At 40.9% G+C, this 23,058-nt stretch overlaps 1 protein-coding gene across 5 annotated transcripts in view; it reads right to left on the bottom strand.

The window, feature by feature from the left end:
* The window catches only part of atrip (ATR interacting protein), a 48,763-nt gene extending 25,958 nt beyond the window's left edge, over positions 1-22,805 (bottom strand). For 3 of the 5 annotated variants that reach the window (XM_078209769.1, XM_078209772.1, XM_078209771.1), the window contains exons 1-9: positions 22,720-22,805; positions 20,399-20,486; positions 19,018-19,470; positions 14,288-14,370; positions 8,589-8,759; positions 7,629-7,747; positions 3,691-3,854; positions 1,796-1,903; positions 108-212 (exon numbers count right to left, since the gene is read on the bottom strand). In XM_078209769.1, the coding sequence (XP_078065895.1) occupies positions 108-212; positions 1,796-1,903; positions 3,691-3,854; positions 7,629-7,747; positions 8,589-8,759; positions 14,288-14,370; positions 19,018-19,470; positions 20,399-20,411 (1,216 nt within the window). In that variant the 5' untranslated portion in view covers positions 20,412-20,486; positions 22,720-22,805. Of the gene's footprint in view, positions 1-107; positions 213-1,795; positions 1,904-3,690; positions 3,855-7,628; positions 7,748-8,588; positions 8,760-14,287; positions 14,371-19,017; positions 19,471-20,398; positions 20,553-22,719 lie in introns of all 5 variants that reach the window. The other 2 variants (XM_078209770.1, XM_078209773.1) reach the window with 2 other exon arrangements.
* Positions 22,806-23,058: the final 253 nt, after the last annotated feature.

Raw genomic sequence — 23,058 nt, 5'->3', positions numbered from 1 at the left:
CATGAGAAAAAGTGAATGACTAAACTCAATTTTCACCAGTCAATAATAAATATGTTATTTAGTAAGAGACAATAAATAAAGACACTGAAAATCTGAGGAAATCTCACCTTCAACTGATCTTCTGCAACCTCTTGTAGCCATCTGAAGATCAGCTTTGGACCAGGTTATTTGGCTCCTCTCACCAGTACAAATGGAATGTGGCACAGCAGAGCCTAAAAAGGAACAAAAGATTCACCAAGCCGGATAAAACACTTCAAACCAAATAACATTAACCGAGCCAAGTGTCAAAGCTGTGACTTAAACTGCAATGTAAACTGTATCTAACGTAGGGAGAATAAGGGGCAGGATTTTCCTCCCCCTTCACGGTGAGTTTTGCGACAGCGCAGCGCTCACTGGTGGCGGGATCTCATGGTCCCGCCGTTGTCAACGGGGTTTCCCGTTGAATGCACCCCATGACACTGGGAAACCCATGGGACTGCAAGATCCCGCCGGCGTAAACGGCAGCAAGACTGTGGTTGATCCTTTGACGATCTCTGCTTTGCAAAAACAACACGATGTATATACAAAACAAACGGTTAAAGAAAAGTGCATTTTATTGTTCACACACTTTCCTTCACTTTCAAAAAAATTGAACACTGGAGTGAAGCTACAAGTGTAATACTTCACTCCTATGCTATTTTGACTGCACACATATAATCCTCAAGCACCATTAACTTAAAGCCTCAAGAAGCTAGGATGGAAAAATTGCTGCCATTGAGAAAGAATTCAGTCTCTGGTACAAAAGGTTTGAGAGCATGGACACCAGGAAATGTAGGCCAAAATGAAGATTTCTGTGGACTCATCCAATGAAGAAGTCCTCGGCCAATTCTTCGTTAACTCCTCATGGAAGGAACAACAAGTGTGTATCATCATTTTACATTAACACCCCTCTCAACTTTGGCAATTTCTTCCCTGTTCTTCCAAAATCCCAGGGTACTCCAGGATGTCATCCATAGTGAGGTCCTTTGTATGCAGGCAATATTTTCAAAACATGTGCTCATCTTTAAAAGGCACAGGAAAATAAGATTCCAGAAATTAAATAGCCAACATTCTAAATGTATTGAGTTCTCACAATCCCCATAAAAGGATTAGCTTTATAATCTATGAAGAACAATTGCTGCTATTCAAGTAACTACAGGGACCAACCTAATGTCTGCATTTTTAGGTTTCCTCAATGACTAATGGAGTAGCTCCAGTTCCCCAAAGGATGGCAATTTCTCCACAGCCTCAGAAAACTATAGAGCCCAAACAGTGATGACTGACTGGCATCTAGGAATTCCACTAGATTGAAGAAACTTGAATGGTCCAATAACTTTACACCTATTATCTGATTGTTGAATGCAGCATGTAACCTTTAATTGCCAAGCATTTACACAAAGCTCCTTAAAGAATCCTTTGCCTAGTAATTAATCAGGTGTGCAATTGTCCCACTAATCAGAAGCCTCACTCGCATTTTGCTATGCTAAAAACAAGCACCACCCAAATCGGATTACAAAAGAATATCCATTCTTCACTACTGGTTCCAATTTTCTCTTTTACTCTTTTAATGCAGGATTAACACTGGAGTAGATCATCATGGGGCATGCGTGGAAAAAGAGATGACAGATTAAATATCGAGGGCATATTTCCAGGTTGTACCAATGTTTTTAAAAAGCCCATTATCTATAGGAACATTAGCTGACCAAGAAGGCTCACATCCTGTTAAGTCACATCCTTGCATAACCTCAAAAATATATCAAATATAATGATAGTTTACCTTCAGATTGTCTGTTGTGTGAGAATTTCCCCTGAATGGAATTAAGTGAGGGACTTTTTTTTGATATTTCCTTCCTGGCAATATGCAACTCTTTCAAATCCTTTGTATCTGTAAAAGCAAGAGTTAAAATTTGAAGTTTATTTCACAGTTTCATAACATCACCCAACTTTTCCCCTGTCTCATCCCCTCTGACACTGAAACCCTTGTGAATGCCTTTTGTCACCTCTAGGCCAAACAATTACAATGCTTTCCTGCATGGCCTCCCATTCTACATATTACCCCAAACACTGCTGCCATATCCAAACCTATATCGAAGTCCCACTCAGCTCATTGCCCCATGCTCAAGAACCTTTTATTCCAGTTCCCCACATCTCCAACAAATTCTCATAGAATCCCTACAGTGCAGAAGTAGGCCATTTGGCCCATTGAGCCTGCACCAACAACAATCTCACCCAGACCCTATCCCTGTAACCCCACATATCTACCCTGCTAGTCCCCCTGACACCAAGGGTCAATTTAGCATTGTCAATCAATCTTACCGGCACATCTTAGAACTGTGGGAGGAAACCAGAGCACCCGGAGCAAATCCACGCAGGCACGGGGAGAACATGCAGACTCCACACAGACAGTCACCCGAGACTGGAATTGAGCCCGGGTCCCTGGTACTTTGAGGCAGCAGTGCTAACCACTGTGCCACCATAAGCACAGCCTGCCGTTGGCTGATCGTCCGACTCCCGGGCCGGCTCGCTGGTGTACCCGGCCAGCAGAACCTCTCTCTCTCTCCACCATTCTGTCCCTATCCCATGCCCGGCGGCAGCCCCTCACAACCACCCACGTGGTCCAGGTCACCTGACCCGCCCCCACTTCCTGGAGACGGATGGAGGTCCTCCAGGTGACAGCCTCTGGGCTGGGCCATTCAAATCACTTGTGATCTCAATCCACCAATAATACCTGCCTCAACTATTGCATGCTCTAATAATTGAAATGTCCTCCCTCTCCTGACAAAGGGTGTAGCAATGCATGCTAATTCAATTATCCATAGCTCCAGGCTTCAACTCTGTTGTTTAAAGTCATATTCCTCTGCAGATGGCCAGAGTCAAGTACAGGGCAGACATGGCAGCTAGCCCATCACATCTGACTCTATAGAAATAACCATGATGGAAACAAGGTCAATGTGCAAATTGGTGGGAACCCACAGCTGCAGCTCCTCATTCTGGAGCAGTTCCAAGACCATTGACTTGGAGCATGCAGGAAAAGTATTCTTCTGTTTAATTTCTGCAATGCAAGCTTTTTTTGAAGAATGTTCTTTTGTCTCTTTATGTTTTGATGATTCTATTGTTTCCAACACTATTGAAGCTACTTCTCACATATCAATTATTTGACATTCAAATCTTGTCTGAACATACAATGTTAAAAGTCATTTATTTACATTGCTTCGTTTAAAAGCAATATTTCACTGACCCGATCTCTAACATTGACAAGATCAGCATTTTAGAATCAAGCTAAGTGGATACTCCGCACAATTAGATTTTGAAAATTTAGTTAGGAAAAATGAACTTTGCTGCTACAAGCTGCATTCCAAAAATTCCTTTTGTTTAAATAACTTAAAAACAGTCAAAGAGAAAGGAACTGTGTGTTTAGAGTTGTGGATGATTAAAACATGCTTGAACAAAAATAAGCATGACAATTGAATGAGTGAAACTGCTGTAGATCATGGATAATGCCAATATAAAATTGCAAAGATAAAAATGTACAAATCAGTGTTCCAAGTGCTTTTTATGGAGAAATTTCATAATTCTATTTTAAACAATGAAATAGTACCTACACATTCATAATAATTACAACTTGTTCCTAACAACCCAACAAAAATACATGAAGTGAGAAAACAGCATCACCTTCCTTATCAGCCAAGAGCCGATTAGCTGCTGGAGCAGAACAAACAGAATGTACAGGAGGCATCTCTGCAGCAAATGCCTTTTTATCAGGAAAATAATTCCTTGCAATCTGAGGGGAAGCACTGTTTTCAGTTTTTACTGATCCAGATGAAATTTTCCTAGGACTAAAAGAGACATTTGTGTTTTTACAACTACATTTGAAGTGTTAAGACATATATCACAGATTAATGTATTAGTGAATTGCCAACAATTTGAACTTAATCCAGGATCTATGGTATTCTTTAGCTTAAGCTAGAAAAAGTAACAATGTTAATTTTATTTAGAAGATACAATAAATATTTTCACAAGGCATCTGATCAACTTAAAAAAAAGGACAGACTGGGAGAAAACAACAGAAAAACAAAACACTCTCCAATTCATTATTCTTTTATTCTAGTCTATATTGTTCAACACCTTAAGTTTATTGTCACTCTGAAGGAATTTTAAAACATTAAAACTTGGTACCAAATAAGTTCAATAATCAAAATGTTAATCACACTTCAGTCACATGAATTTAACCGCTCGTATGAAAAGTAGAGTTTAAAATAAAAGTTCCCAAGTACAGTACTTATAACTCTGCCAAAGTGTCCAAGCCAGAAACAAAATTGGGTTAAAAAAAATCTGAGAAAAAATTCAATCCATGAGATTCTTGGCATCCTTAAGAACTAAAAATTCTGAAGGATTATGCACTCTGTCCAAGAATCTCAACTGCTCTTTTATTAGTGTACAATTTTTAGTTCCTGGTCACAGGTGAGAGACGTAAAAGGAAAGAATCAGAATAGAGAATGAGTGAAAATGATTTTAAATTTCCTGGCCAAGTTAATGGGAGAGAGTTGAAAACTTACCCACAGGAAAGGACTGAAGCAGCATCATTAAATGCCACTCAAGTTGTCTCCCAGGTATAACGTTGTTTGTTCAGCCCTTGAAACATTAAAACTTACTTTTTCAGCCTCAGACTGAAGACTGGATAACAGCTAATGTGGTTCCACTATTTAAGAAGGGTTGTAGAGATAATGTGGAGATGCTGGCGTGGGACTGGGGTAAGCACAGTAACAAGTCTCACAACACCAGGTTAAAGTCCAACAGGTTTATTTGGTAGCACAAACCTGTTGGAGTTTAACCTGGTGTTGTGAAACTTCTTATTGAAGAGATAAACCAGGGAACTACAGTCCAGTGAGTTGCAAGTCAGTGGTTGGGAAACTATTAGAGAAACTTCTGAAGGAGAGCAGCTATCTCCACTTGGAGAGGCAAAGCTTGATCAGGGATAGTGAGCATGGCTTCGTCAGAGGGAGGTCATGCCTAACAAATTTGATTGAACTTTTTGAGGAGCTGACCAGATGAGAGTAGTGCAGTCGATGTAGTTTATGTGGGTTTCAGCAAAGCCTTTGACAAGGTCTCACATAGGAGACTTGTAAAGAAGATAAATTCACATGGGATATAGGGTAATTTGATAAAGTGGATTCAAAATTGTCTCAGTTGTAGAAGACAGAGGATGATGACAGAAGGCTGCTTTAGTGACTGGAAGCCAGCGTCCAGTGGCATATCACAAAGATCTGTGTTGGGTCCCCTATTATTCGTCATTTATATAAATGACATTGATGACTATGTGGGGAGTAGGATTAGTAAATTTGCAGATGACATAAAGATTGGATGGGCGGTCAACAGTGAGACGGAGTGTCGTGGGCTGCAAGAAGATATAGGCGGAATGGTCAAATGGGCAGGTAAGTGGCAGATGGAATTTATCCCTGAAAAGTGTACGGCGATACACTTTGGAAGGAGTGATTTGACAAAAATGTACTTAATGAATGGTAGGACACCAAGAAGTTCTGTGGAACAAAAGGACCTTGGCCACAGATCTCTGAAGGTGGAAGGGCATGTTAGTAGGGTGGTGAAAAAGGCAGATGGGACACTTGCCTTTATCAATCGAGACATAGATTACAAAAGCAAGAAAGTCATGTTGGAGTTGCACAGAATTTTGGTGAGGCACAGCTGGAGTATTGTGTGCAGTTCTGGTTACCACATTATTGGAATTGCATGATTGCACTGGAGGGGGTGCAGAGGAGATTCACCAGGATGCTGCCTGGGATGAAACATTTAAGTTAGGAAGAGAGGTTGCGTAAGCTTGGGTCGTTTTTGTTGCAACAGAGAAGACGGAAGGGCAACCTGATCAAGGTGTACAAGATTATGAGAGACATGGGCAGAGTGGAGAAGGAGCAGCTGTTCCCTTTAGTTGAAGGGTCAGTCACGAAGGGACATAGGTTCAAGGTGAGGGGCAGGAGGTTTGGGGGATGTGAGGAAAAACCTTTTTACCCAGAGGGTGGTGGTGATGGTCTAGAATGCACTGCCTGTGGGGGTGGTAGAAGTGGTTGCCTCACAATATTTTTTCACAATATACATTAATGATTTGGAGGGAGGAACTGAAGACACTGTTACCAAGTTTGCAGGTCATACAAGGATGTGTAGAGGGACAGGTAGTATTGAGGAAGCAGGGGGGCTGCAGAAGGACATGGACAGATTAGGAGAGTGGACAAAGTAGTGGCAGATAGAATACAATGTGGAAAAGTGTGAGGTCATGCACTTTGGAAGGAGGAATGGAGGCATAGACTATTTTCTAAATGGAAAATGCTTAGAAAATCAGAAACACAAAGGGAGTCATTGTTCAAGATTCCCTTAAGGTTAACATGCAGGTTCAGTCGGCAGTTAGGAAGGCAAATGCAATGTTAGCATTCATGTCGAGAGGGCTAGAATACAAGAGCAGGAATGTACTTCTGAGGCTTTATAAGGTTTTCCATTTGGAGTATTATGAACAGTTGTGGGCCCCATATTTAAGGAAGGATGTGCTGGCCTTGGAAAAGGTTCAGAGGTGGTTCACAAGAATGATCCCTGGAATGAAGAGCTTGTCATATGAGGAAAGGTTGAGGACTCTGAGTCTGTACTCGTTGGAATTTAGAAGGATGAGGGGGGATCTTATTGAAACTTACAGGATACTGCGAGGCCTGGATAGAGTGAATGTTTCCACGAGTAAGAAAAACTAGAACCAGAGGGCACAACCTCAGGTAAAGGGACGATCCTTTAAAACAGAGATGAGGAGGAATTTCTTCAGCCAGAGAGTGGTGAATCTGTGGAACTCTTTGCCACAGAAGGCTGTGGAGGCCAGGTCATTGCGACAGAGATGGATAGGTTCTTGATTAATAAGGGGGTCAGGGGTTATGGGGAAAAGGCAGGAGAATGGGGATGAGAAAAATATCAGCCATGATTGAATGGTAGAGTAGACTCGATGGGCCGAGTGGCCTAATTCTGCTCCTATGTCTTATGGTCTTGCCTCATATCCTTTAAAAAGTATCTAGATGACCATCACATCATAACATTCAGGGCTATGGGCCAAGTGTTGGCAGATGGGATTAGATGGGAGTTCAGGTGTTTTTAATATGTTGGTGCGGACTCGATGGGTCAAAGGGCCTCTAGTGCGCTGTACGGTTCTATGAATCTGAGTGATGCATCTCCAGCCTAAATATACAAGTGTCACATACAAATTGCCCTTTTGTGCAAGGATCAAGGTTTCTAAACTCTATAATTTCGCAGAATATATACTCCTTAACAACCAAATTTAAATAATAATTCCGGAACTATTTTACCTGGAAAAAAAAGCATATTAGTCATTCTTAATGGACAAGTCAATCTGTAAAAGTGGTACAATCCAGTTAACTGTTGATTTCAACCCCCATTCTTTGCCATTAAACACGATTTGTAGATGTTAAGTAAACAAGTTTAGAGGAAATGTTGAGATATCTTTATCAACTAGCCAAATAATGAGATACGATTTTGAATGTTCCTCTGTAGTAAAAATTCTTTTACTATCAAGTGCTGCTTGAAGAGACAAATTTAGAACTCTCACATACCTGATTTTAGCAACACTCGGGACAGCAGACTTGGCCATTCTTTCACAGTTTTTAAGTTTTGTACGCAGCTCATTCATCTCTGCTTCTTTAAACTGCAGTTCGGACTGCAGTGACTGTACCTGAAATTCAAGAAAGCAACTAAAGGTTAGCTGAAATATATTTCACCCAGAAAAAAAAAGTAAGCTAAAATAAACGTGTAGTGAATTAATTTGAAAATTAACATGGTGGCATGGGCTTCAGACAAAAACATGTCATTGCAAAACTGATTTCATAAAAAAAATTTCTGCTGAGTTAGCTAATCTCAAAAGGGACCACAGTGCTTCAGGAATCCCTGGGCTAGGGAATTAAAATCAAGCTGGACTGGGGAGGTGGGATAAAAAGGTAGGAACCTCTTCTAGTATCCTGACAGTACATATGTTAATATTTGGGTGGATGAAAACTTAAGACTCAACAGTAATGGTCTCGATGGTCAGGTATCCAGTTGATATCCACTGCCTTAGTTTGCACCTGAAGAATGACCACATTGGCCAGAGGTTCCTTGCACAAGCTTTAATGTTGATAGGGTTAAATGAAGAGGGGTAGAAGATTGTGTCGAGTAAAAATGCCAACATGGACCAGTTGGGCCGAATGGCCTGTTTCCATGCAGCACACACAATATAACTTGATGAAAGTTCTAAATTCAAGCAAGCAGTTCTAAGCAAGCAATGAATGAAGGACAGGTACTTTCCCATAGACGAGAACAAACTGAAATCACTCTGCTGCACTCGTCATCAGGAGTTATAGAATCAGACTGACACAGAACAACAGGTCAGTGCATATTTGCATGTAACTTTCCATGGAATCTTAAACAGTGTAGATCTGCGAAGCAGTTGGCTTGATGGGCTGCATTCCAAAAGAGAGGTTATGGAAGACTAAATAGAAACTGATCCTTTTTACTCCATGTTCTTATTGGCTTCGTACCTTTTTGGAGAGTTCCTTTTCTCTCTGGTTTTGTGCTTCTGTTTTCTCTTTTTCACCAAGTAGATATTGTCTCTTCTGCTGGTCAAATTCAGACTCCAAATGCCGTAAAGAATCTCGCAAAACTCGGATTTCACCATTTTTAACCTGTAGTTCTTCTTGTAGTTCATTAAACTGCATTAATAAAATTCATTGTCAATTCCTTTAGAATATCATGAAGAATAGCCCAAATTAAACTCAAACATTTCATGTCATTTACAAATGTTCATTATCTTCATGATTCGAAAATGTGCCAGAACAAGTAGAATTTTCAACAAGTTCAATGGTTCACAAGCATAGTATTCACTTACAAATACAGGTACAGACAAAATTTGTTAAAGTTTATTAATTTTTGAACGCATATAAAAGAAGTTGGACACCATCTAGGACAAAGCAGCCCACTTGATTGGCACCACATCTACAAACATTCAATCCCTCCACCACCAATGCTCAGTAGCAGCAGTGTGTACCATCTACAAGATACACTGCAGCAATTCACCAAAGATCCTTAGACAACACCTTCCAAACCCACGACCACTTCCATCTAGAAGGACAAGGGCAGCAGATACATGGGAACACCACCACCTACAAGTTGCCCTCCAAGCCGGTCACATCCTGACATGGAAATATATTGCTGTTCCTTCACAGTCGCTGGGTCAAAATCCTGGAATTCCCTCCCTAATGACATTGTGGGTCAATCCACAAAACATGGACTGCAGCGATTTAAGAAGGCAGCTCACCACCACCATCTCAAGGGCAACTAGGGATGGGGAATAAATGCTGGCCAGCCAGCGATGCCCATGTCCCATGAATGAATAAAAAAAGATATTAAAAACCTTAAATTAGGTACTCTTATGGTACTTTGGTGTATCACTTAATGAGGTAGGATGAATGTGGAAGGCCTTGTGGCACAATGGCAGTATCCCTGTCTCTGCGTCAGAAGCTCCAAGCTCATGTCCCATGTTAGCACTTGATGGCCAAGGAAGTTGTATTCACAACATGGCCAAATAGATTTGAGTATCAATTTATAAATGCTCCCAACTTATAAATGCGATGAGAGCAGGAGATTCCTGGTCAGCCACGTGATAAACTTGAGCTTTGACCATCACCACTCATAGTTGTAAACTCCAACATGCATGTAAAAATGTACGTTGCACAGCAATGCGGACACATTGGGGGAGGCCAGTTGGCTCCATTGACGGCCAGTGTAGATCGTTAATCCCAACACCACAGATTTCGATCCCTGTTCTGGGGAACCTGCCTCTTCTGAGGACCTGCTTTTTTGCCCTTTGGAGGTCATGGCAGTGGGTCTATCCTGCCTTCAGCAGAGAATTCGAGAGAAATAAGAAAAAGGATGAACGCTGAACCTTGCAAGACAGTTATGTTTTAAAATGGCCCCTTTAACCCAATTTGAAATAGAATGTTCTGTAAATGGGGATCAGCTCAGGAACACACCCATGTGATCTGATCAGCAGGAGAAACTCAAACAGAAACCCATTGAAATGCCAAGTGACAGTCTTCACACCGTTACAAAGTGTCTCAATGACAAAGGTCAGCTGTTTTTTTGAAAAGCAGCGAGGCAAAGATGATTCTGTGGTAGAGAAGCAGAGAAGGGCTGTCTTGTGTTAACAACCAAGCAGGATGCTCATGAGAATTTGGTTTCTGTTTGAAAGGAAGGGAACAGAACAGTCAGGACTCCTGGAGATTTGAGGCCCATGGTGGGCCTTGCTGGTGAAAATTGGATCCAGAAAACCTAGACTGAGTAGAATGAGTTTAAGAGGACACTACACGTTCTAGTCCAACATGACAGGGAGATGCGAGTCTACTGAAGAGCTGAGAAGCACTTTGCAACTGTTCTTGTAATGCTACAGATGTGGCAAGTTAAGTAAAAAGGGATTGTAAGAAGTATCTCAGTCGTGGTAGTTAGTTAATGCTGAAATATTTTTTCTTTAGTTTGATGTATTAGTTGCTATTAAAGTAATATTTGAACAACATTGATTTTTGCTTGTTTGTTACAATACAAGTCTTAAAACATGTCCTTTGGCTATTTCCATCAGATGCTGGGAAATAGAGGGTCTCTACAGGGACTGAAACACCATGTACAATTCTTCATTTTATTTAGGGGTGACACAGAAACAGAGTCTGCTCAGGGGCACACATCACAAAAAGAGCCACATTGATGCTCTTGCATATCTCAAAAAAGTGGCCAATTATGCTAAGTCAACAGCTCATCAGACAAAGAAACTGGAATGTCATTCTAACAAGAATGGGGCAAAATGCAGCAAATATATGGTAGAAACAAAACAGCATATAGGCTTATATTCTAAGGGTAGCACAGTGGTTAGCACTGCTACCCCACAGCGCCAGGGACCTGGATTCGATTCCCGGCTTGGATCACTGTCTGTGTGGAGTTTGCACATTCTCCCCGTGTCTGCGTGGGTTTCCTCTCACAGTCCAAAGATGTGCAGGTTAGGTGGATTGGCCATGCTAAATTGTCCGTGTCAGGGGGTTTAGCATGGCAGATATGTGGGGTTACGGGGATAGGGCCTGGGTGGAATTGTTGTCGGTGCAGGCTCGATGGGCTGAATGGCCTCCTTCTGCACTGTAGTGATTCTACGATTATAAGTCCAGCAATCAGTGTGCGTAGTGTTGATATGTCAGCATTGGGAAATGCCGAGATTCTAAGTTCAAGTCTCACCTGGTGCAGTCAACTATTAATAAAAAGTACAGTGCAAAGGCAATGCATTCATTTGCTATTGGAAGATATGAAGTGATAGAAGGGGCCATCAGCACTATCAAGCAACTCTTACTCAGCAATAATCTGCTCATGGACGCTCAGTTTGGATTCCGCAAGTGTCACTCAGCTCCTGAACTAATTACACCCGGGTTCAAATATAAACAAAAGAGCTGCATGCCAGAGGTGAGGGGAGAGTAACTACCTTTGACATCACCAAGTATGGCATCAGTGAGCCCTAACAGGGAATCAATGGAAATCAGGGGGAAAATCCTCCGCTGATTTGAGTCATACCTGGCACAAAAGAAGATGGTTGAGGTCAATCATCTCAGCTCCAGGATATCATTGCAAGAGTTCCTCAGGGTAGTGTCCTAGATCGACCATGTTCAGCTGCTTCATCAATGACCTTTCTTCCATAAGTTTAGAAGTGAGATGCTTGCTGCATGTTCAGTACCATTTACGACTCCTCAGATACTGAAACAGTCAATGCCAAATGCTGCAAGACCTGGACAATATCCAGGCTTGGGTGAAAAGTGGCAAATAACATTTGTGCCACATAAATGCCAGACAATAACATCTCCAACAAGAAAGGATGCAACCATCTCCCCCTAACATTCCATGGCATTATCACTGAATCCGTCACTATCGACCTCCTGAAGGTTACCATTGACCAGAAACTGAAATGGCCGAGCCATATAAATACCGTGGCTACCAGAGCAGGTTAAAGGATAGGAATCCTGCAGTGAGTAACTCATCTTCTGACTCCCTAAAGCCTGTCCACCATCTACAACACACAAGTCAGGAGTGTAATAGAATACTCTCCACTTGCCTGGATGAGTGCAGCTCCAACACTCAAGAAGCTTGACACTATCCAGGCCAAAACAGCCCACTTGATTGTGACCACTTCCACAATTCAATCCCTCCACCACCAACAAACAGTGGCAGCTGTGCGTATCGTCTACAAGATGCGCTGCAGGAACTCACCAAGGTTCCTTAGGTAGCACCTGCCAAACCCATGATCACTATCATCTAGAAGGACAGAGCAGCAGACACCTGGGAACATCACCACCTGGAGGTTCCCCTCCAAGTCAGTCACCACCCTGACTTGGAAATATATTGCTGTTCCTTCACTGTTTCTGTGTCAAAATCCTGGAATTCCTTCCCAACAGCAAGGTGGATATACCTACACCTCAGGGACTGAAGCAATTCAGAAGGCAGTTCACCACCACCTTCTCAAGGGCAACTAGGCAATGTTGGCCTAGCCAGTGGTGCCCACATTTTGTAAATGTATTTTAAAAAATATACAGATTATTATTAATTCTATTATCTCTTCTGACATAAGTTACCAGAAAGGAATTCAAGCAGAGATGTGATGTTTCCCGACAAGGCTGGGGGGGAAAATAAATCAGCATTCGAGTTATCAGGATCTCCCAACAAATAGATGAAAATAATGATCATTTGCACCAACACAATTTAGAGAATAAGTAAATACGTTGAGCATCAAAAATAACAAACAAAATGTTATATTTTTTAAAATAGCAGCAATCTTAAGGTTCACAGACAAAGCACAAAAGGATTTTCTATTATATATAAATTTCTTGTCAGCTATATCAAGTAGCTAAAGGTTGCATTTACAAGAAAATGGAAGAGACACGGTATCTTTTCATATGGTTATCAAATCCCACAAAGTTTCAAGAAAAACATACATTTGAAAGGGAAAAATTTGGTAAAAGAATGGGCATCATCAGCAGGCGTTGGTCTTATCAAATTATACCAAAGTTCAGGGCAAAACAAGATGCAAGGCCCATGAACAATTTTGTAGTGACTCAACAGTTTTCAAGTTATTGAATTCAGAAATAAGACCTCCAATCATAATCTAGCATGAAACCGTATTTAACAATGTTTTGCTCAACATCAATAAAATGAGGTCAGGCTTTTCTTTCTGATGTTCTCATCACTGAGAAAAAAATCACGCTCATCATTAGAAACCCAAGACCAACCAACAACTTCTTATTGTTCCAAAATATGATGGCACATTAAAATTCCTTTTCTCCCTACCAAAATAACAAAAGGTCTTCTGGAGGCACTAAAACACAAGTGCAGCTTTGTTGGTAAATGAATGACAAACAACCAGAAACCTTACGTAATTGTACTCAGCTCACAACATAATACAATGTGGTGGGATATACGGAAAGCATTACAAAGATGGGAAGTCTCAGGCTACAATCTGGATTGGTCATCCAACAGATATAACAAAGAATCCATGAAAATGCACAAAGTTTCAAACAAATCTAAAAATTGCAAAACATATGGACTGCTTGTCTGAAGGCCACATTAAACCTTTTGGCCCAAACTCAAGACCACAACTGTTTAAAGTACATAAAGAACTTTTAACAATTGCTAAATATTTATAACATTCCGTAACATTAGCTGTACCACCAAGTGACATTATGTCTGCATAGTAACTTAATGAATCAGTCAATACAAATACAACTCTTGACACAAACAGATCACCAGCAGTAGCATGTGCAATATAAATAAAACTAGGAATTGCTAAATAGCAAGTGAAATGTTATTAATAATAGGCCCATAAAGATAAATAGTCAATGTGCAAAGACTGGAAGCCAGCAGTGGTAACTGTCTAATATAAAATAAAAATAGAAAATGCTGGATAAACTCGGCAGGTCTGGCAGTATCTGTAGTTAGAGAAACAAAGTCCATATGACCCTTCCACAGACCTGAGAAGATACAGAAATGTAATGAATTATATAGGAGAGAGGGATGGTGTAGAATGGAAGGTCAGATATTGGTCAGAGCAAAAGAGGGATTGACAAAGATGTCATGGATATAAAACAAAGGGGGTTTAAATGGTGCCATTCTGCAAGATTCAGTAACAACCTTTTTAGTGGAAAAATAACATGTACACCACCTGTTGCCTCAGCTTCTCGTGTTGTTCTTGGAGAACCTCAAATCCAAATGAATCAGTATTGTTACTTTGAATGAGACCATTCCCTGTGTGTAAAAAAAAATAGAAAAGTCATAATAAAATTGGAATTTACAAAGTTGGGATGCTCACCCGCAATCTTGCAACACCACTCTCTAACCGATATTCTTTTTCTGCTGTGTGGACAACATATATAGGCATAATATATTTTCCATTGCTTTCTCTTGCCTCCTCCTCAGTATTCCATAGAAACAAGAATGCTGTCTCTTTCTCAACAACTCTCACCACCTCTCTCATCCAACATATTTGCCCCTCCCTTCACACCATCATTTTCCTATTGTTCTTTCCCACTATCTCCACCCAAATTTTTTCTGTTCTCTGCCTCCCTATTACTTTCCCTTTCTGATCCACATATCTCCTCCTTCTCTATCCTGATATGTTTTTTCTCTCTCATCTTGAAATCACTCCAAATTTATAAATTTACACTTTTTACAACCTTTTCCATCTTTGGGCGGGAGTGAACTGCCGAGGTTGCAAATGGTGCAAGAAATTCCCAAGCCTGACAAGGTGAATTAGAGGATCTGGAAATAACATCTGACCATTAATTACTCATATTGATCTGGAATGGAGGGTGGATTTTTATTCCATTGTTATAGATGAAGAACTCTAATTACTTTTGGATATTTTGTATTAAGAACCACCTTTATAGGACACAAGATCTTGTCTGGATGATAGCCACTCTTGGAAAAGATATATAAAAAGATTTTCCAAAAAGGCACCAATTTGGATTCAGCAGGGCAAGTTGGTCAATTGCGAGTTAAAGAGCTTAGTCAAGTTACTGCTGAACTGACCACTCGCTGGTGTTCGCACGAGGCTTTTGCTTAGTCACGAGTTTCAAGGGGTAGGTCTGTGCACACTTGTGTCATCTGAGATGTGTGTGTGATAGCACCATCAGATGCTTAATTGTAATTTCTTGCTGATTCTTATGTAAAATAAATATTTGTTTTGCATTGCTTGTTCCAGAACTCTGAAATGTTTGACAAGGGAAAATCTTACACACGTGTATAATAAACCCACTGATTTGCAATTTTCACACCAAATGAACACAATCCTGCAATACAACTCACACGAAGTGGTAAAATCAAGAGATGTTCTACAGTATCCAGTTCAATGCAAGAGTAGTGCTAACTATAAACAAATTATAAAGAGAACCTAAAGATATTGGTAAAAATGTGGAATTTCATATAATAAATCTGGAATGAATGTGAAATATTGCAGATGCTGGAAATCTGAAATAAAAACAGAGAACGATGGGCCTTCTGTCTCCATTACTCGTGACTGACTACCAATATTCATGACAAGCCCCACTGACTTCCACAGCTACCTCCACTACAGCTCCTCGCTTCCTATAAGGATTCCATCCCATTCTCCCAGTTTCCCTGCCTCTGTTCTGATGATGCTAACTTCCAAAATGACACTTATAACACGTCTTCCTTTTTTCTGAACTGAGGGATCCTCGCATTTCATCTTCCAAATGAACACTTTACAGCCTTCTGAACTTATAATCTCCCCCTCAATGTCAACAAAACGAAGGAGACTTCAGGAAGCGTAAAGAAGAACACGCCCCTGTCTACATCAACAGGGACGAAGTAGAAAGGGTTGAGAGCTTTAACTTTTTAGGTGTCCAGATCACCAACGACCGATCCTGGTCCCCCCATGCCGACACTATAGTTAAGAAAGCTCACCAACGCCTCTACTTTCTCAGAAGACTAAGGAAATTTGGCACGTCAGCTACGACTCTCACCAACTTTTAAAGATACACCATAGAAAGCATTTTTTCTGGTTGTATCACAGCTTGGTATGGCTCCTGCTCTGCCCAAGACCGTGAGGAACTACAAAAGGTCGTGAATGTAGCCCAATCCATCACGCAAACCAGCTTCCCATCCATTGACTCTGTCTACACTTCCCACTGCCTCGGCAAAGCAGCCAACATAATCAAGGGCCCCAGGCACCCCGGACATTCTCTCTTCCACCTTCTTCCATCGGGCAAAAGATACAGAAGTCTGAGGTCATGTACCAACCGACTCATAGAACATAACAGCGCAGTACAGGCCCTTCGGCCCTCGATGTTGCGCCGACCAGTGGAACCAATCTAAAGCCCCTCTAATCTACACTATTCCAATATCATCCATATGTTTATCCAATAACCATTTGAATGCTCTTAATGTTGACGAGTCCACTACTGCTGCAGGCAGGGCATTCCACGCCCTTACTACTCTCTGAGTAAAGAACCTACCTCTAACATCTGTCCTATATCTCTCACCCCTCAATTTAAAGCTATGTCCCCTCGTGCTAGCCATCACCATCCGAGGAAAAAGGCTCTCACTATCCACCCTATCTAATCCTCTGATCATCTTGTATGCCTCTATTAAGTCACCTCTTAACCTTCTTCTCTCTAACGAAAACAACCTCAAGCCCCTCAGCCTTTCCTCATATGATTTTCCCACCATACCAGGCAACATCCTGGTAAATCTCCTCTGCACCCTTTCCAACACTTCCACATCTTTCCTATAATACGGCGACCAGAACTGTACGCAATACTCCAAATGCAGCCGCACCAGTTTTGTAGTTGCAGCATGACCTCCTGGCTCCGAAACTCAATCCCTCTGCCAATAAAAGCTAACACACCGTACACCTTCTTAACAACCCTATCAACCTGGGTGCCAACTTTCAGGGATCTATGCACATGGACGCCCAGATCCCTCTGTTCAAGAACAGCTACTTCCCTGCTGCCGTCAGACTTTTGAATGGACTTACCTTGCATTAAGTTGATCTTTCTCTACACCCTAGCTATGACTGTGACACTAAATTCTGCACTCTCTCGTTTCCTTCTCTATGAACGGTATGCTTTGTCTGTATAGCGTACAAGAAACAATACTTTTCACTGTATATTAATACATGTGACAATAATAAATTAAATCAAAATTAAGAGTTTAACAACTTCATATCATACATGCAGCTGACCCTTGTTCTGCAATTAACACATTATGCTACCTTACTTTTATGTCAACACCAGCAGCATCTTTAGTCTTTTAACACTACAATAACACTTCCTTTGTCTTGTGAACATAACGGACAGAATTTTCCCACAGGAATCATAGCGGGGGGGACACTCAAACAGCATAAAATCCATCACATTTCTCCCTCTCTTTAGCTCTGAAGAACAGTCATACAGACTTAAAACGTCAACTCTGATTCATTCCTCATTTATGCCCCCTGGCCTACTGAGTTTTTCCAGCATTCTGTTTTTATAATAAAAATGAAATTTGACTAAAATTGTCACTGTAAAACAGAAGGCCTGCCATCAACTCTACTTCTCTAACATCACTATTGACAAGACTGTTGGTATACGATCAGATTGCTGGTCTAACATCAAGACCAGATGAACAGAAAATTGCTCAATAAATCTTAAGCCATTTCATTCAGCTTTCATCAGCAATTACATACCGCGGTTGAGAATTCACAATTTCCCCTGATGGTGCACAACCTCAATCCTAGATTAATCTTCCTGCCCCACATCTGATTGATCCTGGTTTGGCGTTGTTCAATTTGTCCCAAGCTTTCACTCATTGCTGCTGAGACCCCTTATTCATGCCTTGATCACTTCATTCATGCGCTGCAGTGAATTGTTTTCAAAAACACCAACCTAGTTCTCAAAATCCTCCACTTACTTCACTGTACTGGGATATACTCTCCAGTCATCCATCTCAGTCTTTATCATCCATTCTTAAGACTCTGAATTACCACAACTCCACACTTCACCATGGATGGTCAATCTATCAGCCAATTAATCTTTGACTTTTGAAAATCTCTTTCCAAAGCACAATGCCATTATGCCTCTTCCTGCAATCAAAAGGTCTTTTTTTATTAACTTTAGCTTTAGTCTCCTCCCTGCCTGGTCTTTCACATTCTTTTCATGCCCATTTTTTCTCCTGGTAAAGTATTCAAAAACGTGTTTCGATCTAATTTGGACTCTACATGGGTTTGAGCAAAAGTACTGCCAATTAAAAAATTATTGCATGTTAGTTATTTCAGTTAAAAAAGAACTTTAGTTATTTTTTATTATAGATTAGAGTTCCCATTTGTTGTGTCAATGTCTTATCAATTACATTTTTAAGGTTTGTTAATGTCAATTACTTTAAGGTTATGTGAAACTGGTCATGGGTATTGATCATCTGTAAACCCATATAAATAAATAGCTGGGACGCTAGGTTGTGTGGAAGGAGAGCTATGAGACAGAACAATTCAATTAACACCTTCAACAAAGAAAAGTTCTGTCTTGGTTTCTGTTTCACCAAACAGCTTGAATCTTATTAAAATATGAATAAGAACAGAAAACCAAAAAAATACGCAAACTTTTATGAATTATCAGCTATGAATTCAATACTGTCTATGCGGCGTTTGCACATTCTCCCCATGTCGGCGTGGGTTTCCTCTGGGTGCTCTGCTTTCCTCCCACAATCCAAAAGATGTGCTACTCAGGTGCATTGGTCATGCTAAATTCTCCCTCAGTGTACATGAACAGGCACCAGTGTGTGGCCACTAAGGGATTTTCACAGTAACTTCAATGTAGTGTTAATGTAAGCCTACTTGTAACACTAATAAATAAACTTCAGAAAAACTTTAAATGCTAGAATTAAAAACCTGCATATTACCATGAAGTTCCTTTACTGCATTTACATTGCTTAATGATCCAGTTGACAAAGCAGCAACTTTTGTATGTGTGTCATTCTTTAGTACTGATGATTCTCTGTTCTTAACATTGCTCACTGGTGCTTTCATAGCATTGGGCACAGGCTTCACATCCTGACTTAAAACTTGCGAGGCTAGAATGTCCAGCTCCTCCAAATCATCAGCAGTGAAGTCTTCATTGTCTCCAAAAAGATCTTCATTTGTTCTTGTGTCTTGTTCTGATTTGTGGCGTTTGTTTGGAGGAAACCCTTCACAGTCATGGTTTAAGTTCTTTTTTCCACGGTTTGGGAACCCTGAAAAACTTGAAACTGGAACTTCTGGTGGCAATCCTTCCATGCTATAAATAATAGAGCTGTTTCGTTTCTTTGCCGAGTTCATAAACAGAGCGTTTGACGACATTGCTCCAGCATTTGATCCTGCAGGACAGAACAGCCAACAAGAAAAAAACATTTATGAACAATATCCTTCATTTAATTATCATTTTCCATGTTTTCAAAAGATAAATAGAGAGAAGGCGAACACCTATACAGAGAAGACTGCCCTAATCCAAAAATTTGCACATTTACAACAAATTGTACTCAATCTAGGAAAAAGATTCAGCAATATTTGTACAACATTGGCATTTATAATATAGAAAAGCAAACGACTCCAAAAGACAATCTAATTAGAGCCTAAAGCAAATACCTTACTCTTACTTCGAATATAAAAACAATTTGTCCCTTCCGACTAACCAAGGCAGTCCATTCCACACATTCACCACTACCATCAATTTGCATTTGTTTAGCATCTTTAACATTGTAAAAAGTTTCAGGTTGCTTTACAAGGGTTTCAGGTTGCTTCACAAGGGTTTTAATCAAATAAAATTCAACAAAAAGTCACATAAGGAGATAGTAAGATAGGAGACCAAAAGCTTTGTCACAGATAGTTTTTTAGGTAGTGGAATTTGAGAGAATTCTAGAATTCATTAAATTGCTGCAGGCATATTCACCAATGGTGGGATGATTAAAAACCAGGATGCACAAGAGACCAGAATTGCAGAAGCACAGAGATCTTGACCAGTGGTAGAGTTGGTGGGGGTTACAGAGATTGGGAGGAGTAACGCTCTGCATATCTAAACTATGTGCACTTTTACTCTTCTAAGTTTGAGTCCATGGAGACTGCAGCTAAAGTTTGTGGCAATTTTCAATACATGATAATTTAAATTATTTCTTCTCTCACGAATCTTAAATACTTGAAATGTGTCCCCTAGGCCTCCTCAAGCTACAGCTATGGTACATGGGAGCATCTAACAAGATATAATGCACTTCAAGGTTACACTCATTTCAAACAATATTCACAGCTTACCTGAATCAACCATTTGTCACAGATTCATTTATGGAATTTTGCACATGGCAGCTTCTTGATGTGCTAAGCAAAGGCTGGTTCCATCTTCCTATAGTGATGAGAGAAGGCAGGAGAAAGTTTTCACATATCTTCTAGGAGCTGGTTGGATGGAGTACTAGCAACAACATGTAAACAAGTCACCTACAAATTCTTTCAACTAAGATCTGATACATGACACAGAAAAGTAAAAGAGAAAAGTGGACTCCACGGATGACTCAAGTGAGCTAATTTGTACAGAGCAGGAAGATCCCCACTCTATGCTGAGTTCACAATGGTCTACAATGCAGCATTTGGAATGCCACAATTGGCATGTCCTCTTCAGTTGTTTGGGGGAGGAACAATATTTGCCAAAGGTCGACACTTCACACCAATTGTCATCCAGCCATCCCACTGAAAGTTAATTCCAAATTATGACTCAATTTTGACCAGGATTCTACTTTCTTTTTAAAAAGTACAAATCATGAGGAACCCTGATAATTTAACAATCATTCAAAGGTTTACCAACTTTGACAATTAAACAGTTCATGTAGAATAATAGATTTGGCTAAGACCTGCCTAAGCAAGGTAGAAAATAATTTAACTAAAACATGTTATGATTAGCTTGTTGCCCTCCCCAAAAAATGTTTTTAATATGGAAGGTCTATTCTGCTGGAGATCATATTGTAGATGAGTTATAAATCACACAAAATATGGAATTTAGCAAAATTAATTTCAAAAAACTGTTCATTGCAGTCACCTTTCAACTCACTTGCAAAATACTATTCACCCAGTTTACCCAAGAACCTAATACCTATGTTGGCTCCATTCTCTCTCCACAGATGCTGTCAGACATGCTGAGATTTTCCAGCATTTTCTGCTTTTGTTTCAGATTCCAGCATCCGCAGCATTTTGCTTTCAACCCAGTACATACTCAATTTAGAACACAATGTTATAAAAGCCATAGCATTTCATCTCCTTAAAGGAAAAATCAAGGTTCCGTGTAGTTGCGAGTTCACTATTTTCATCTCACTCAACCTGTGTTTATGTGGGGTTCTTTTTCCGGGTGCTCCAGTTTCCTCCCACAGTCCAAAGGTGTGCGGTTCAGGTTGATTGGCTGTGCTAAACTGTGCCTTAAAGTCAGGGGAATTAGCAGGATAAATAAGTGGGGTTACACGTATTTGGCATCGAGCCTACACCAACAATCCCATGGGGAAACCATGCAGACGCTATGACAATGGATGAACGAACACCGCTCGACAATCACCAGGCAAGACTGTTCCCTTCCTGTTGGGGAGCACTTCAGCGGTCACGGGCATTTGGCCTCTGATCTTCGGGTAAGCGTTCTCCAAGGCGGCCTTCACGACACACGACAACACAGAGTCGTTGAGCAGAAACTGATAGCCAAGTTTTGCACACATGAGGACGGCCGAAACCGGGATCTTGGGTTCATGTCACACTATCTGTAACCCCCAACAACTTGCCTGGACTTGCAAAATCTCACTAGCTGTCCTGTCTGGAGACAATACACATCTCTTTAACCTGTACTTAATGCTCTCTCCACTCATTGTCTGTACCGTTAAGACTTGATTAGCTGTAAAGTATCACATTCCAATCATTATTCTGTAAATTGAGTTTGTGTCTCTGTATGCCCTGTTTGTAAACAGAACTCCCACTCCACCTGACGAAGGAGCAGCACGCTCCGAAAGCTAGTGGTGTTTGCTACCAAATAAACCTGTAGGACTTTAACCTGGTGTTGTTAAGACTTTCAACTATCCCACCCAGGTGGGATTGTTGTTGGTGCAGCTCGATGCCAAATGGTCCCCTTCTGTACTGTAGGGATTCTATGAAAAGGGGTCAAAGGAAGGAAAAAAATGCGGGTGCTGGAAATCTGAAATATAAGCGGACACGGCGAATGTATTCAACGAGTCTGCAGCGTCCTTGGAGAGAAAAACAAGAGTGGAGGCCGGTGACGTTTCAATCAGAACCTTTTATGTTTCATCTACCTCCAACCCACAAAGACAGCCTCGCTTAAAAACTCTCAATGTTACGTCTCTTAACAGTTCCAGTTCTAATGGGAGGTCGCGGCCTGGAACAGGATTCCTGTTGCTCTCTCCATGAACACTGTCTAACCCGCTGGGTACTTCCAGCATTTGCTATTTACACCCATCAAGAAACCGCCCCCTGAATACGTTTAATCTTGTATTTGACTAAACGGCTCCATCGGACGCAAAGCCTGCCGATTAACAGCTGAACCCATGGCGGTGCGAATTAACAGCCGGCAAGGTTCCCGTTCTAAAACTCACGGCGTTTCCAGCACAAGAAGCCGGCCGCCGACAGCCATGTTGTCAGCCTTCAACGATGTGCCCCAACCACAGCCAATCAAATCAGCGCTTCTTCCCGGCACCCGCGCACATCCCTCCATCCCGCTTTCTGATTGGGGCTCCGTCCACGTACGGTGCCCTCGAGGTCCCCGTTCCATTTTGATAACGCATTTTGAAGCATCAATAACCAGGGATTAATAACAGATTAAATAATTGTTGCAATATTCACTCATTCAAAAAACATTCAGATAAAATGCCAAAGCTATGCTGTGCACTATAGTTCTAAATCAAATATTGTGCAGCAGCCATGGATTCCTAATA

Source organism: Mustelus asterias, chromosome 3 (assembly GCF_964213995.1).
Source record: "Mustelus asterias chromosome 3, sMusAst1.hap1.1, whole genome shotgun sequence".
NCBI lineage: Eukaryota > Metazoa > Chordata > Chondrichthyes > Carcharhiniformes > Triakidae > Mustelus > Mustelus asterias.
This window is presented reverse-complemented; position numbering and strand designations above follow the sequence as displayed.